General features: G+C 35.3%; 1 protein-coding gene across 3 annotated transcripts; it reads left to right on the top strand.

Moving 5' to 3' along the window:
• Positions 1-2,496: 2,496 nt before the first annotated feature.
• Positions 2,497-9,813, top strand: LOC122030828. Of its 3 annotated transcripts, XM_042589887.1 has the most exons (9): positions 2,497-2,902; positions 3,648-4,215; positions 4,291-5,320; positions 5,714-7,055; positions 8,079-8,479; positions 8,568-8,678; positions 9,003-9,178; positions 9,494-9,582; positions 9,665-9,813. In XM_042589887.1, exons 1-9 carry the CDS (start codon positions 2,743-2,745, stop codon positions 9,700-9,702), a joined length of 3,915 nt encoding a protein of 1,304 aa, XP_042445821.1. In that variant the 5' UTR covers positions 2,497-2,742; the 3' UTR covers positions 9,703-9,813. The 3 variants fall into 3 exon arrangements, with proteins under 3 accessions (XP_042445821.1, XP_042445816.1, XP_042445809.1); XM_042589882.1 differs by having other exon boundaries at positions 3,648-5,320; positions 5,723-7,055; XM_042589875.1 differs by having other exon boundaries at positions 3,648-5,320.
• Positions 9,814-17,546: the final 7,733 nt, after the last annotated feature.

The raw sequence follows: 17,546 nt of genomic DNA, 5'->3' as shown, positions 1-17,546 counted from the left end.
AAACCAATTTTTTTTTTTAACTTTATAAGACTTTTTAACTTATGCAAAAATAGTTCTAAAGATTTTCCAATTAAAAAATCTAAGGAAGAATATTTTCCTAAGTATAGTAAAAAATATTTTAAAGCATTATCTAATTTTAATTTTAATGTTTTAATAAAAAGTTAATTAAACATTTCCTTTCAATATTTTGGCTTCTAATTCACGGCGAGGCACTAGGCCTTCTTGGTTATTGGAACAACAACCACTTTCTTAAACAAAGCCTCAAAAGAAATTATCTGTTTAATTTTTCTTCTGAAAGCCTTAATTTAAAAAAAAATAGTTTAGAACGGATTTTGGAACCCAATAGAGGTTCCTTCCTATAGGGTTATTTGAAAACTTAGGGAGTATATAGTTTCTAGGAATTTTCCTAAGTTGTCCCTGATGTTTTCTAATATACCAATTTAATTTTCCATAAATCTTTAGTTTCGATTTTGGAAATTTATTTAAGCATGCATTATTTTTTAATTTCTCAATTTCAATTTTTTATTTTTCATTTTCTAAATTTAAATTATCATACATTTATGAATTAACTGAATTAACCGATTTAGTGTTGGCTAACTGAATCAAATCAAAGTTTTACTAAAACTGAATTAACCGAATTAGTTATTTCAGTTAACACCGAATTAACTAAATTTGTTTAAAATAAAAATAAAAAAAAATTATACAAATTTAATATCAAATTAACCAAATTAACCGAATGCTCACCCCTACCTCAAATGACCTTGGAGGCGCCTTGGGCTGAGTCTGAGGCGCCTCCAAGCTGTTTGAGGCGCTTCAGACAGTGGAGGCAGCTAAGGCGCCTTCAACATTGGTCTGAGCCGCATTTGACTAGCTTCTTCAGCTCCTTTTAACTTCCTTTTTCCTTCCGAAGCTCCGATTGATTGGGTGATTGCGACCAATCGAAATATGGCTCACCCGAACCCAATTTCTGACCTTTTCCTCGAGCAGTCTTCCATCCCGACTTTACGTCCCTCGAACGTCGCACATGTTCTTCTCGTCCAGCGGTGTACTCTTCCGCAGCTTTCTCGTCCTTCGGACGCACCGAACCCGTCGGCTCCCTTCTCGTGTCGTCCTTCTCATTAACTGCGTTTTCCGCTCGACTTCCTGCGCTCTTAAGCTCCTGCACACTTAGACGCAGGGATAAAAACAAACAGGACCTAATTAACTTGGTTGATCATATCAAAACAACCATGAGGTCTAACAAGTAATGACTATGCAAACCAAGTTATTGAGAAAATCACGACAACTCAACCAAGTCATTGAGATCAGGTAATGTTAATTTGAGGTGATTGATTTCATCTGATGAAAATTTTCTATTTATTATTAGGATAAATCGAAAAATACTACGACGTATCTGTAAGGTGGACGATCCCTCAACCCGTCGGTGGATTAGTCCCCGAAAACTTCGGCTAGCACAATCCTCCTTGTCGGTGGAGAAACCTCGCCACGACTCGATCAAGAATACTTGGATTGCTAGAGCACTAGATGACTACTAATTAGGCTTTAACCAAGTCTAATTTCGTCGCCTTGGCCGGCCATACCAAGCTCCTTCTTATAGAGCTTGGAACAAATCAGAACCTGATTTGCCCGTTACCAATCGATTGGTCCTTGCACCAGTTGACTGGTGCCAGCCCAACGGCTCTGCTACAGTGCATCAGTCGACTGATCCATCACTAGTTGACTGCTACAGTGCGCTACAGTACTGCTACAAGTACGCTACAATAACTGCTACAGTGCCGCTACAGTAAAACCCTAAAACTAGGATTTTACTCCGAGTACAATCTCTCATGCACTCGTACCCCTCACCCTTATGACTCATTTGATGTTTTCTTTGCAGCTTTGACCTCTTGCTTTCAAGCCTACTTCCTTTGGCTCTCGTCCCTCGGATGCATCCAAGCCCGCGGCTCGTCCCCAATGCTATCCTTCGTGTATGCCTCGAAGTCGCTTCCCTCGGCCCTTGTCCTCGATGCCTTGTCCACGGTCCCTCGGATGCTCCATCCTTCACCGGACCCGAAGCCGTCAACCTGAGTCACATGTGTCACCTGCAGTCCTGCATAACTCAAATACACATATCAAATAACGAGGGTAATCCTAACTTAAACCCTTTGCCCAAACACCAAAACACATGGTCCCGCGGATCATTGGAATTGCTCCAACACTAAGTACATATTAATTACTAAGCCACTAAACATTAGCAAGTACTAATCATCATAAATGCATATGCCTATTCATGTTAAACAATAATATATATAATAATTAAATAGATGCTCATTGTTAGAGTTAATTAGGATTAGCCTAAGTTAAAGTATATATTTACAATTTATATAATTATTAATCCGTTTGGTTCAATTTTATTAATTACTTGGATGTAAATTCATAAACGCAAAACTTTAGGGGCTAGAGTATAATTATAGACGGCATATGCATACGTTAGCATTTTTTGGTTAATGTGTTTTGGTCTCAAATAACTTCACCGTTCAAAAATTTCAAATCCCTTTCCGCTGCGCCAAATCCCTTTTCGCCTTTCGAATCATTCCCCTTCCGAACTCGATCTGCTCAGGCGTCATGTCGAGAAGGAGAGGAAACGGGAGGCCTCCGACGTCTCCGTCGTCGATCCGAGGCCGAGATGACGGCCAGGCGTCAGCTTGATTTTTTTTTTATTATTTTTTTTTTCGTTTCGAATCTGCTGGAACTGAGGCCGAGATGACGACGATCGAGCAACTCTTCAAGAGAATCTTCGACCGCAAGTGCCGGATCGAGGCCCAGCTGAGGCAGCAGGAAGAGTCGTATGCCGAATCCCTCGCCTACAGCCTTCTCGCCGACGGCAAACAGCCTCCTCCTTGGCTTTTGGAATCTCAGAACGGTAACTCTCTCTTTATTAATCGCTTCTTTTTTGTGTGTGTATGTGGGTTGTGAGTGGTGGATGGGTGAGGGTGGAGGAGGTAAACTTTCAAATTTGGGATGATATCAAAAACAGGAACAAAATGTCATTAGACTAAGGTGTGTGTATCTGTTTTGGACTAAACCTTAAGGAAATCGCTAAGATTCTTAAATAATGACATAGTGCGAATCTAGGGTTTTGTTTCGTAGGAACAGTTCCATATTACGTTATGTTACAGCTTTCAGTTTACCCTTTCCAATAACTGATTAGCAGGCTCGTATAACGTATCTGCCAAACCTTGGGGAATAATAAAAGTATCTATTGATAACACTTTATTTTAGGGAAAAGTAAATTTGAGGATGCAATTTTGAAGGAATATTCCAGGTGATTAAAATTAATCACCTCGCCGTTTGATAAAGAAGTATTGAAATATTTCGTCTCTTCATCATCATGCAGATAACGTATGTGCTGATTGGTAAAGACATTGTTAGTAACTCTAGTAAGAACCATTTTGATTTTTAAATTACACCAACTTGAATGGACTCTTGGCATTTTATGTGATGATTGGTTCAAACCATGCATAAACTTCTAGTCCACATACCTAACTGCTTGAAATAAGGATTAGCTTGAATGTTTTATAATGGTCCAGCTTGAATGAGCTCTTGACATTTTAGCATTTAGTCATCTTCTTGTTATCATCTCACATAATTATTTTGTTTTGTTACAGAGTTAAGCAGCAAGCATTTTGCTCCTGGAATCTCATTTCCTCTTCCCACTCCTTCAGCACACGAAGTTTGCATTTCTAAGGAGTATACTCGTAAAGAACATACTGATGTAGCTACAATTACCAGTCACCAAAAAGATGATCAAAGAGATTGTGACATCATATGCTCTGAAGTTGTTGAGGATTCATCGGTATCTGGCTCCGTTGTAAGTATCCAATGTGGCTGGTCAAAGCAAAAGGACACCGAGGAGAATCTTTATGGAACAAAACAGATTGCTAGTTTTGGAGACGAGGTGACTGTTGAAGGAAACACTAGGAGAAAAACTAGGTCAATGGCTACAATTTCAATGTCTGGTCATACTATAGAACCTTCATCTTCTAGGAACCCACTTTCTCTTCATAGTAAAGTTGGTGATAAAGCAGCTTCATCTGAAGCACCTGTGGAATGCAATCCACGTAGAATAATTAGGTCAAAGCAAAAGGAACCTGATGAGTATCTTAATGGAACAAAACAGATTGCTAATTTTGGAGACGAGGTGACTATTGAAGGCAATGCCAGGAGAATAACTAGGTCAGTGGCTAGTTCTTTGATTTCTGATCATGCTATAGAACCATCATTTACTAGTAACTCTCTTGCTCTTCATAGTAAAGTTGGTGATAAAGCAGCTTCATCTGGGTCACCTTTAGAACACAATCCGCGTAGAATAACTAGGTCATTGGCTGCATCCTTGATTTCTGATCATGCTCCAGAATTATCAGTTGCAAGGAACTCATTTGCTCTTCAAAGCAAAGCTGCTCATGAAGCATCTCCATCTAGATCACTTGATTGCCCTGGGAACATGCTACAGCTATTGAGTTCTTTAGAATATTTAAGTGCAAATCCTCATGATCCTGAGGGAAAGATTCACTCTAGATCTTGTGAAACTTCACATGATCTAGCTACAATTTCCTGTGGGATGGCATGCACCATTGATTCTGATCTGAAACAATCTGTCAGAAGCTCAATGGACACAAAAGAAGACAATTACAAGACTATGGTTGAGGATAAATCTGCCTGCAACCTAAATCTAGCACCACATGATCTTCAGATTGATAATTCTGTATTACTGGGAGGTGATGCTTGCCTAGAATCTGAAGAGACTGAGTTTGCTGCACACAATGTTTGTTGTAGCACAGTTGCCAACCCCATTTTGATTGTACATGATGTAGGAAAAGGAGGCAGGTTGACTGCAACTTCTGATTCAACTCGACCAGCTTCTGGTGTTCCATCACTAAATCATTCATCAGAACCTAGATACTCATTGAGAAGTTTGAGTAGGGATGGGAAGGTACTTTCTTATTCAGACCCTGATGGGTCTAGTAACATAACTAGTTCAAAAAGTTCACGAAATTTGGCAGCAAAAGCATGTGAAATATCATGGCCAAAAAAGAGAAAATTGAATTGCTACTCAGATAGTATCCTGGCCACTACTCCGAGAATAAGGCTTCATCAACGTATGCTTGCACATGAAGGTAACTGTTATAGCACCAAGGGAAGTTTCGATAGTGCATCATTTGAAGAAATACAGAAGACAACATCCCCCGTTGGATCCACATTGAACTATGAAGGAGTAAAGGCTGTTTCAGGGAGCCACTTGGAAGAATTTCATCAAAGGCAAAATCAGTGTGAGAGAGAGGTACTGAAATCTCTTTTCATTATACATAAACTAGAAAAACTCAAGATTAGGCCTCTCCACCAAACTAATTATAATTTATTTTTGCAGTAGTTTGTAGCTTAAGAGAAATTTGGGAGATCCAAATTCACTTTCAAGAATGATCTCCTATGATTAATATCTGTTAGAATTGTTTTCTTGAGCAATCAAAGTTTTGTATGCTTGAAACTTTTCATTGCCTCTCCGGCTTGGGGTTCCTCAGTTCTTTTTGCAAAATAAGTTTAAATATCATTTAGACTGCACCAGACTTCCAAATTTTCACAACAAATAGATGTGAATTATGAAATTCATGATCTATATTGTTGCAGGTTTTCTAATTACCTCTCTTGACCTCTCTTATTCTTCTGACATATTCAGCCTTGCCAGGTGAACTCTTGCTCCAAAAGTACGGACCAACTCACAGATACTTGTTTGCCAAATCAGAGCACAAATGTTTTTCCTTCTCTCAATCTGGCGGATGAATCCAGGACTTTTATATCAAATGGAATTTGCAACAGTGGTGCACCAATATGTATATTAGAAGGATCTGGACCTCCTGGAAATGATGCCCATGATGGATTGGATAGTTCAGCAACTATTGTTGATTACTGTGATCTACAGGCTATAGAGAAGAGAGAAATTTGTCCTCTTGAGAAGGATTTACAAACCTATTCAAGTGTTAGGGATGATTTGGTGAATAATAATGAGTTCGTACCAGAATTTGAAGGATTTAGCATAGCAATATCCCCTACACTGGGAAATGATGCTTATTCCAATTCTGGGTTTCCACCTCTCTCTTTAAATATCCAAACAAGTAGTTTAACAAGTCGGGTTACACCTACAAACTCTCCATTAGGATACTCTAAAATCAATAAAATTCCTGATGTTTTTCAGTCATTGCCTAATGGTCTCTTGGGGAACATGAACTTAAATGACCCCCTTTATCTTCATAATGATTATGGAAAGCCATTTAGGACAAATGAACATGCCCAAGCATCTCTACACAGTAGTTTAGAGTCGGTTTTTGACTTTTCATGCATGGATAGTTCGTATTCTCATAATGCATCATCTTCTTGTGATACATTTGATGGGGCATCCAGTAAACCTCCTCTGACACCACCAATTGAAAGCTCCAGCTTGAGAAGAGTTTCAGGGAAAAGTGGTTCTGGTTCACAAACATTGGTTACTAATCCTGAACTTGTGTGCTTCCGAATTGATGAGGATTCTACCACTTTGGAGGATAATGAGCATTCAGATGAATTAGGCATCTCTGATAAGGGAACTTGCTTAAAAGAAATCAAAGCTCTTGATGATCGAGAGCCACTTAGAGATATATCCTCAATATATAGAAATACACAAAACTCCTGTCCGCTCATCAAGGTTATTCCAGGAAATAGAAGTCATCAATCCTTGGATACAAAATTCTCTTATGGAACTGAAATTAATGTTCATTCATCCCTGGGAAGCTCTTATAGCAACAACACAGATCAGATGGGAGACATTGAGAATCAATGCTTTCCAGTCAATGGGGATAAAGATAGGAGCATTGCTAAATCTTTAAGTAACAGGTCTAGTGAACCTGAACTAAATACAAAAAAATTGGGGAGAAATAGAAGCCAAGCAAGCATCCAAAAGGGATATAAGCCAAATAATATTGTTTCCAATGTATCCTCTTTTATCCCCATGATTAAGAAACAGCAGCAAGCAACAACAACAAAAGGTAATCTATCTCTCAGTTTGTTTTTCTCTCGACTTTTTCACTAGCATTGAAGCACAATTTCCTTGATATATGCTTGTGTGCATTTTTTTTTTTTTTTTTTGAATTTGTTGGAAGAGTTTGTTACTATAATAGAAGCTTTTCTTTATACACTTATTTATGAACAGTTAGTAATAGGAAATTCTTCAATAGTTTCTACATTTATGAAACATGATAATTTGAATTGTCTTTGTAAAAGTGTCTGTATTGGTATTACACCAATCTTAAAATGACGCAGAAAGGATTGCTACAAGCAGCAGAAAGTACAAGACTTTAGATGTGTACACTAACAGTTTTCTGTGTTTACAATAATGACTCATGTGGATCAGTGCGATGTTAAGAAATATGCTACATTTTGATGTGCACTTAGTGCTGATGAGGTACTTCAAATTCTGTACTTGTAGTAGTTGGTGTGCCTGCATAGTATCTACCTATCATGCCAAGAGTAAGACAGATCCACCAAACCAACTTGATAAAATATTAATGCTGGTTGGTTGGAATAGCTATGCCAATTCTTCTGCATTTAGTTCACATAAAAATGGTAGACTTCTAAAATTCTTTGATAAAAGAACAATAGTTTACCTATCTTTTGAGAAAAATATATTATAGGTTGACTGCATAAATATGATTTTCATACTAAGTTTTTCTTTAGTCAACTTATAATTCTCTTTTGTGTATGGAAGCCATTTGATTGCATTTGGATTTGCTCAAACCACTTCTGTGTATAAGGTACTGCAAACAATGTTGTGACAGCTACAGCCTACAGCCCTATACAATGTTGGAAGCCATTTGGCTGCATTTGGATTTGTAGCAGATTGTTTCAGTTTTGTATTTAAAAAAGTGCCATGCCTGCAGACCTATACAATATATGCATTCTTCACCCGTCTTATTGGCTTATTTTAGTAGTTTTTGCCTCACTGGTAGCTAATTTAAGCTAGTGGCTACCCTCTGCTCTCCCTTAATCTCAATGCTTCTATTACTCTATAGGAAAGAAAGAAATTAAAGTGAAAGCACTAGAGGCTGCTGAGGCTGCAAAGCGACTTGAAGAAAAAAGGCAAATTGAACGGGAAATACGAAAAGCAGCTGCAAAGCTCGAGCGTGAAAGGTTAGAGCAGAAGAAGCAACTAAAACTAAAACAAATGGAGGAAAAAAGAAGAAAGGAAGCAGAAAGGTTAGAACATGAGAAACAACTCAAGCAAAATCAACTGGAGGATAAAAGAAGAAAGGAAACTGAAATTGCAGCTAGGAAGAGGCAACGAGAAGAAGAAGATTGGAAGGAAAGAGAAAGAAAAAGAAGATGCAATGAAGATACTCAGAAGTTGCAACGAGAACAAGAAGAAAGGTTACGCACAAAGAAAGAAGAGAAGGAACTTCGATTTAAAGCTCTAGTAAGACTTTATAAGCTATGGGCATCCCTATTTCCAGATTTTTCATGACACTTAGGTAGTCTTGTACTAAATTATTTTATCGCCACAGGTTGATGATGGAAAGAAGAAAGGTCTAATGCAAGATCCTAAGCAACCTCTGAAATTGAAGGAAATTTCTGGGTCTACAAAAACCAATGAAGTGGATCCAATTTCCACTAAGGTAATGCTTGATACCAATGTCAATTTTTTTTTCCTTCAATTAAATGAACCACTGGTGTTAATCTATCTATATATACTTAAACATGCTTATCAGTTGAAATCCATTAATTTTTTTTAACATCTTGCTTGATTGACATAGTCCATTCATACTTTATTTTTCATATATTTTCCCCTTTTTATTTGCTAACCACGACAAGTTGAATTTGTCAGGCTACTAAATAGCTGAATATTTTTGCCCAGCATCTTGTTATATACTCATGTCTCTACTTATATCAGACATCTTTTCATTTCCCCCTTCTTATTTATCCAAATCTTGTTATTGCAGGTGACTACCAGTTCAAACATCACTAAAGGAATTATTCAAGACAGATTGTCTACTAACAAAAAAAATCAAGATTGTGAATCATATGAAATATCTCCATATAAAGATTCAGATGATGACGAAGACGGAGCAGATGAAAACTTGCGAAGAAGGAAAAAACACATTCCATCTTGGGCTAGGTAAGCATGCACTTATATAAATGTTTTGAGTATATATTATTGACAAGGAGCTAAATTTTGAAAAAGAGTCTCTCCTACCATAAAAATGCTGGAAAAGAGTTCAAATGGTGACTGGAGAACCACGTTAAATAGTTGGAAAATTGGCTTCTTACTTTTTTTTTCCCTGTTGCTACATATTCTACCTTGTTTTTCTTTTCTGCAAATCTGATAGTGTGTTCTTATTCTCGCATCATTTTGTCTTTCTCAAAATATCACTTTCCTCTTTTTTTTTTTTAAACAAAATGCAAGCTCAAATTATCAACTTGATTGTTGTAGAGATCCCCTGGAAAAACTTTTGCTTCGACAGCAAGACACAAATCCATTCGACATTTTCTTCCGTAAAAATTCCTTCAGCTTAAACCAAGGTACACGATTAAGATCTGGCCTTTGCCACTGCGACCAAATAAGTTAAATCTAACTGATGATATTTTGTTACTCCCTATGCAGTTCTATGCCCTCCTGTTACTCGACGGTTGCCTCTCTGACACGGTGGTGGTCATTCAGCTCTATGTTCATTTTTTGTAAACATGGAAAATGATCCTATGCGATGTACCTTGATACGAACATTTGGCAAGAAAATTCTTCCAGTGATTAAATTGTTTAGTATTTATGTCGTAGGATCACATATTTAGATCATTTGTTTTGTCCTGGACAACCGACTAAACCTGACTTGGGACTGCGACAACTGCACTCCCTTAGACAAATTTACAACTGGTTAAATTGATGAATCCATTGATAAGCTAAAAATTAGTGAATGCTTATTGTTGGCTTAAGCCTTGTTTTACCCTAAATATTAGGAAGGATCATAATAAAAAGGATGGATTGTACGAGAGTTAATATAATTTTCATTGTTTATTTGTTGTAAAATTAGAGAAGGGACAGATGCAAAATCTATCTGTAATTATTTTTTTCATCCACTAAAACAAATTGGACGGGACACTTTTTTTTCTTCATCTGAGTTAACATTTTCTTTTTTTTAAATTAATAATAGCGTCTTTTTTTTAATTTTTTAAATTAGTATCACATGTTCAGTTTATGTGTATTAATTGATCTTGTCCGAAGACACGAACTTGGAAAATCGGGAGGTGATAATTCTGCTGATTGGATGAAGACCTCATTTTCTGTAAAATAAAATCAAAATCAGGGAAGAGATTCCTGGCGTTGATCTTTTGACGCTCAAGTCAGAAACAGAAGAAAAAAAAAGTGAGTACTAAGGATAAAGATTTTTTCTTGTCTTTCTTCATACTTGACGTGCCCCTTTTATACCTTTTTTGTTGACCTTCCATCTTTACTTGTTTAATAATATTGATTACCAATAGAGTATATCTTTGTCTGAATTTTTTCTCATTTAATGATAGATGAAGTGTTCTATTTGATTTTCTCTTTTCTTTATTAATTATTTGTCTTTTTCTCTTTTATCATTTATTGCTTCATTAAGTGTATAATGCTAACGTCATTCTTCGAGCCAGATAGGTGGTCTGTTCGGCTCGGGCTTCCAGCTTGTGTAGCTTGTTTTCCTGCTGACCGGACTAATTATGCTTGTTTACTCAGATGACCGATTGGACAAGAGTCTTTATGATCGGCCAATGATTTGCTTCCCGATGTTGACCGTTTTTGACTTTAACTTATACTGTGACAATTGCCTCATGCCAAGTATGCTCTTATTTATCGTCGCATCATTAATCTTGGGATGGCCCCTCGGTCATTATAATAAATTAGAAAGTATTTATAATGGAGTCTTAGTTTATTAGTCTAGTTTTTATAAATTAATAGTCTATTAAAAAAAATTATCTATTAATCTATCGAGATTATAACTTAATTATTAGATGTTTAAAAACTGAGGTTATAACTTAATTTTTAGATGCTTAAAAATTGAGAAGACGTTTTACTGCTATATTATCATATTGAATAAAATGATGTATCAAACTAAAGGAAAATAATACTTACAAATTTGAATAAAATTAATATAATCAACTTCTAATTATAATTTCGGTGATTTAAATGCTGATTCTTAACGGAAGACAGCAACTCATCTTCGGAAAAAGTTATATATATATATATATATATATCTTAAAATTCTTTTGTAAGCTTAGAATATAGAGTTTAGGATGTATGACATAAGGTATGCAATATAACATCCTCTCTAGGTATATAATTTAATTTCCAATTCTCACAAGGTAGAAGGGAGATTTTTTTTTTTATTTAACAGCAGGTAGTCTATATATATATATATATATATGAATCTGGGTGCTTAAAAACCTATTCGGATACTTTGATTGGTAAAAATGAATTGAGACGTCTGAACAAATTTCCAGATATTTGAATTTACACATGAGTGTGCATGATAAATTTGTTACCTCTAGATATATATACTATTAAAATTCCATTAATCATCATTACAATTTTCTCTATATATACTATTAAAAGTCCTCATGACTATATAATATTTGCATGCTAAATTTCTGGACTATCCATCCCTTTGGCCGACTAAATCCGAAAGTATAGACGGTGCAATAATCTAACATCCTAAGTTTATCATTCCTATGGAGGAAAATATTTTACCATACGTTATAGTTAAGAATCAAATCATAAATACTTAGGAGACTGTATGAACACCTTACCATTGAACCGTAAACCAAGGCAATTCTCAAATGATTTTAGATTTTAGATTTTAATTCTTTTGATCAAATATTATTGCAATGATCAAAATCTCAATTCATTAGTAATCATGGCTATTGTCCAATCTTACTTAACAATCTCTTAGAGGCATTCTATCAAACAATTGACATGCCGACAGAGAGATGATGAGACTATAAGTTTGTATTGTGTATGCCTCCATGCTCCTCTAATTACTTAACAATCTCTTAGAGTCATTCTATCAAACAATTGACACATAGTCGACCGACGGCTATAATTTTGCATTGTGTATTCCTCTATGCTCCTCCTTGCCACCGACTGAGAAGCTATCAAACATCCAACCCATGAATTGCTTGGAGCAATAGATTGAAGCAATCAAAATTAGATCTTTAGGCATGATATTTGGAGTAGCCAAGTCAACCCGGCAATGGTCGACACAAACTAATATAATTCATGAACACATGTTAACCAAAATCAATATATGTTGGAGAAAGACAGATCTTTTTCATCTATCAGATAATTTCAAAGCACAACTTATATAACTAATTCATTTATTTATGAATACGATCCCATCTCAAACTTCTCTTATTCTTGTCTAAAGTCTCAAACATGTTAAATTATTTTATATGAACACACACTAATTGAAATCTTTGTTTTTTTTTGTTTCATTTTTGCCTTATTTAATCAAAGCTGTGATTCTTCTGTCACTCAAATAATAAGACCATATTGTCCCTACCAAGGAATATTATTCTTAAAGTGAGTAAACATTCGGTTAATTGAATTATCTGATTATTTTAAAAATTTATTTTTTTTTATAAAAATATTGATTATTTCAATTAATTCTGTTTGATTTCAATTTTAAAAATTTCAATTCGGTTAAACCGAATAAATCAAACCTTAAATCTTTAAACCCAAAAATCCTAAGTGAAAAAAATTGAAAAATTGTATTTGTTAGCAAATTGACACATTGGCCTCTGAAAACCATTGAATCAATATTTTTTTGTTGTTGAAATATTATGATGTGAGCGTAGCAAATGCACATTTGAAAAAAAATCGAGAGTAGATGATTACGACCCTCCATGAAATTAGTGACAACCCATGTAGTTCCAGTTTATTTCTTGATAAGTAAAATCTTTGACTTACAACCAGTTATAACTTAGCCACGTGCTCTTTCCCTTGTCCGTTAATCATCTTTTGCTTGTTTATTCCGTTGATCATTTGTTTGCCCTTCTTTAAAGCATACACATATTTTCCACACAACTTCATTTGCCATCTTATTTTTCTTGCTACTATTTACCTTACACTAAATCCGGATTCATATGCATATTGATTATAGAATGAAAATGTATCATCTATTGATGAGAATTCCATCTCATATTTTAACTTTCGATTATCTGCAACTTGAGGAATGTATTGTTGATCTTCACCACGATTTTCATCCATTACTAAGAAATTTCATATTCAAATGAAATGAAACTCTGCATAACATTATCAAATAGCCAGAAAAAATATTCTAAATTTTATATATATATATATATATATATATATAGATAAAATAAGAATGTTGCCGTAATCTAACATAGAATATCTCAATTGTGGAACGAGCAAGAAGAATGCATCCTCTAAAAGATCATGGAAATAAATATAAGAATGGCCATAACCAACATGATTTTTATAGAATACTTTAAGCTCTGAAGATTTGCATCATGAAGCTAACGTACAAGATCCAACAATTGATCTTGTAAATTTCTAGTAGTTGTTAATTTCAGAAATGGATACATTCAGCCTTAGAGAAACAAATAGAAGAGAGAAAAACTATGAACAATGGGAAGTAGTAGATTTCCCCATCAATAGATTTCACCCTAAACCCTAAATTAGAGTGACAAAATCTAACATTAAGTATATTGTTACTAGCAATGAAGTGCAAGTAGCAAAGATAAGGAGTCTCACATAGAGGGGTTGCGGTTGCTAGAGGTCGACAACCTTGAAGGACAGAGTCCCATAGGAAACCTTAATATGTTGGCTATTCTTGATAGCGAGAACAATGGGGCGGTGAGGGGTGCAAGGATCTGGAAGCTTCGTGATCGAGGGACGGTGAGGGGCACGAGGATCTAAGAGCGAGGAACATCGAGGGACAGTGAGAGGCGAGGGTGGCGTTGCGATGGTGAAATAGGGTTTGCCCTAGCTTTGTTTCGGAGGTTTGATGAGAGAGTTTAGCTTGGTTGTGAAGAGGAACATGTTCTGTGAAAATACAAAAACAAATGAAAAGCAAAAGGAAAAGCCACATACAGAAGCCAACGAAGCAGTCACGCATAGGCACAATTTTTTAAGTCCTGCAGGATATCTCTCTCTCTCTCTCTCTCTCACACACATATATATATATATATAGATATTTTATAAAATTACCAAATACATATATTAGTGAAAAAATTAAAATCATCTTGGCTGATGCACAAAACATTCATTAATTATTTTTTAAAGGAAAAGTAAAGATGAAAAAGTTAGAGGAGGTGCCCGGTAAGACAACTTCTGGCTATAGCTTTATTGACTCTTGTAAATAAATATCTTTTATTTTAATATAATTCAATTCAGTATGACATGTACTTTATCTTTATATCCATGCTAGACGCATAGATAAAATCCTTGATTATACTATAGTGAGATGTGGTGGTATATATGATGACCATCATGAAATACATCGATATTCACTAGATATTCTAAACAAGTTCCTAGTCAATTGGGCTGCCTAATAAATAAGGATAAAAGACTGCTCAAGTTAGAGACTAGCATCTGTGATGTAGTGTACCATATTTTATTAGTAAGGGCATAAAGATGTTCAAGCATACAGATGGATGCTTATACGATGAGTTCATCCAATAACCCTCAAAGGGATTTTCCAAGTGGTTATCATTTATTGAGTGGATAAGTCCTTGGTTGTGATTGCACACTAGTGGTCCTTATAACCTAAGACAACACTGAGGCTCTATATGTTAGGGCTGCACTTTGACTCATTTACAAACTCTATTAGGGTCATCAGGTGGTGAGATTGGCTGTAGTAACAAAACATATAGGAGTCAGTACATTGTAGTTGACGATTCACCACACATCCGCGGGTGTGCATATCCTATATAATGTATTATTCTATAGTGTATAAAGTCTCTGATCAGAGCTATAAGATGTGCTTTAAGAAAAGAGTTTCCTAGTTGCATATGATATGTCATTATAAGATACATCACATGATTATTGAATCAATATACAACCCTCGATGTATCAATAGTTGTAGATACGATAGAGATATATAAGATGAAGGGACAGACAAAACGTTAACCATAATCGATTGGTTCTTGCAAGCACTATTCAATGATACCTAGGGAGCCATGGGGTGGTGCTACTAGACACTCTTACCTTGATTCATTAGGTGTTAATCAGAATTAGTTCTGACATCCTATATGTTGGGATATATACTATAAGCCTAGCTTTTGTATGAACATCTGTTTTTGAGATATTTTGAAATGAGAACCACTTTGGTCAAATGTCAGCATTTTATATTTATATATATATGTCGATGTAGTTGTCCATTTAAATTATATTACATATAACATGGTGTGTGGTGCTACACAGAAGATTATGTTATCGGTTCCTTATAAATTATAAATAGTAGCTCACAACCAAGATGGATAGGGACAAACCATTGGAACGGTTGTAGTATAATTTGATATTAGTTTATCATGACTATATAATTATACTAGTACACTATGTGTGTATTGAGCAGGGACATTTGAGGTTGTTCGATTTATATTGACTAAATAAAAGAACAGAACCTCTATTATTATGGATGTGCGTACTCTTAATCCCGATATAATAATAAACACATATACTTAGTATTTATTTTTTTTAACTTATCAATGGGTGAGATTTATTCATTAAATCAATAGGTCCGATAAGTTAAGAGATAACACCATTTATATAGTGTGTTGTTGATTATAAAGGGAAACTGTGACCTATTTATTTAGGTTGATGATGCCCCCTTGAGGAGCTCATAAGGATTATCATGTAAACCCTGCAGGTGGACTTAGTCCAACATGATAATAAAGTTGAGTGGTATTACTCTTGAAGTTAGATGTTAATTAAATGAGTTGTCAGTAACTTATTTAATTAACGAATATACGATATCTTAAACACAGGGAGATTAACACACTCATGATAAGTAGGAACCCATATTGTAATATGGGATTGGTGTGGTAGTTCAATAATGATCGTTTAGTGATATGAGTTATTATTGATCAACTTGAGTTGAGTGTTCAGGTCGAACACAGGAAGCTCAAGTCCATCAGGAGGCTAAAATCAATTCCTCCTCTCGGTCCTTGTTGTAGCCTCTATATATATAAAGCCTCACATCCACCCAAGCCCTACTTATTACCCAAGCAAGGGGCCGACTAAGCCTTGCTTAATTTGCTGTTGGTTGCTACTCAGAAAACCTAGAGGTTCCACTGTACAAAAATTTTGTACAAAGGTCTGAACCTTTTCCTAGCTACCATGTGTTCTTTTAAATTAAATTTTGGATCGCCTGCGGAATTTAACACGTTTGATCCAAAACTTAATCTATTTGTTCTTTTAGGTTTAGACTTGGATCTCCTGCAGAACTTAACACGTTCGATCCAAATCACCTAAGTTATTAATTCCGTTAAATATTAATTTCCATAATTGGTTCCCAGTATTGACGTGGCGAGGCACATGACCTTCTTGGATATGGGAGCAACCACCACCGACTAGACAAAACCTTTTAAGGAAAGCTAATATTTAATTTCCTAAAATAACTTTAGGTTAACCAAAAGGAACAATCAAATCACAAGGAAAAGAAAAATAACAAAGAACACAACATCGAAAATAAATTTGAAATACTAGAATCATAAGCCTCTTGTATTTGGTATTATTTACAAAAATAACTAGTATGATGCGGAAAGGAAAAATTACTAGTTATACCTTTTAGAAAAACCTTTTGATCTTCTACCGTATTCTTCTTCTAACCTCGGACGTTATGTGGGCAACGATCTTCCAAGATGAGAAACCAGCTAAGCACCTTCTTCTCCTCCTAGCTAGGTTCAGCCAAAACAAAAGCTTCACCAAGGATGAAGAAAAAACACCAACCAAGCTCTAAGGGATGCAAGCTTTCTCTCCTTCTTCTTCTTCTTCTCCAAGTAGTATCCGACCACCACAAGAGCTCCAAACAAAGAAGAGTTTCGACCACCACAAAGAGGAAGAGAGGGAGAGAAGATGGCCGACCACAACACCAAGGAAAAGAGGGAGAGAATAATAGAAGTTGTCACCCATGAAGGCACCCCAACCCCTTCTTTTATATTCCTTGGCTTTGGCAAATAAGGAAATTTATTTATAATAAAATTTCCTTAACTTTCCTTGACAACAATTAATTAAGAAAAATTAAATAAAATTTCCTAATTAATTGTATGTGGTCGGCCACCTCATATAGAGCAAATAAGATAATTTTAAATCAACAATTAAAACTTCCTTATTTGTCTTTGAAAATTTAAAAAAATAAAATTTCCCTTTAAAATCCCTTCATGGTTGATAAAAGAAATTTCTATAATTATAATTTTTCAACATGTGAATAATTTTCAAAGAGAAAAAATAAAATATCTTTACAATCTACAAATAAGGAAAGAGATCTAATCTC

This window comes from Zingiber officinale, chromosome 1A (genome assembly GCF_018446385.1).
Source record: "Zingiber officinale cultivar Zhangliang chromosome 1A, Zo_v1.1, whole genome shotgun sequence".
Classification (NCBI taxonomy): domain Eukaryota; kingdom Viridiplantae; phylum Streptophyta; class Magnoliopsida; order Zingiberales; family Zingiberaceae; genus Zingiber; species Zingiber officinale.
This window is presented reverse-complemented; position numbering and strand designations above follow the sequence as displayed.

What these genes read in the sequence shown, in the direction of transcription:
- LOC122030828 (XM_042589875.1), top strand. Translation starts at nt 2,743, where the DNA reads ATGACGACGATCGAGCAACTCTTCAAGAGAATCTTCGACCGCAAGTGC. An exon ending in AAAATCAGTGTGAGAGAGAG is followed by an intron (nt 5,321 to 5,713) that starts GTACTGAAATCT and finishes TGACATATTCAG; the next exon opens with CCTTGCCAGGTGAACTCTTG. An exon ending in GCAAGCAACAACAACAAAAG is followed by an intron (nt 7,056 to 8,078) that starts GTAATCTATCTC and finishes ATTACTCTATAG; the next exon opens with GAAAGAAAGAAATTAAAGTG.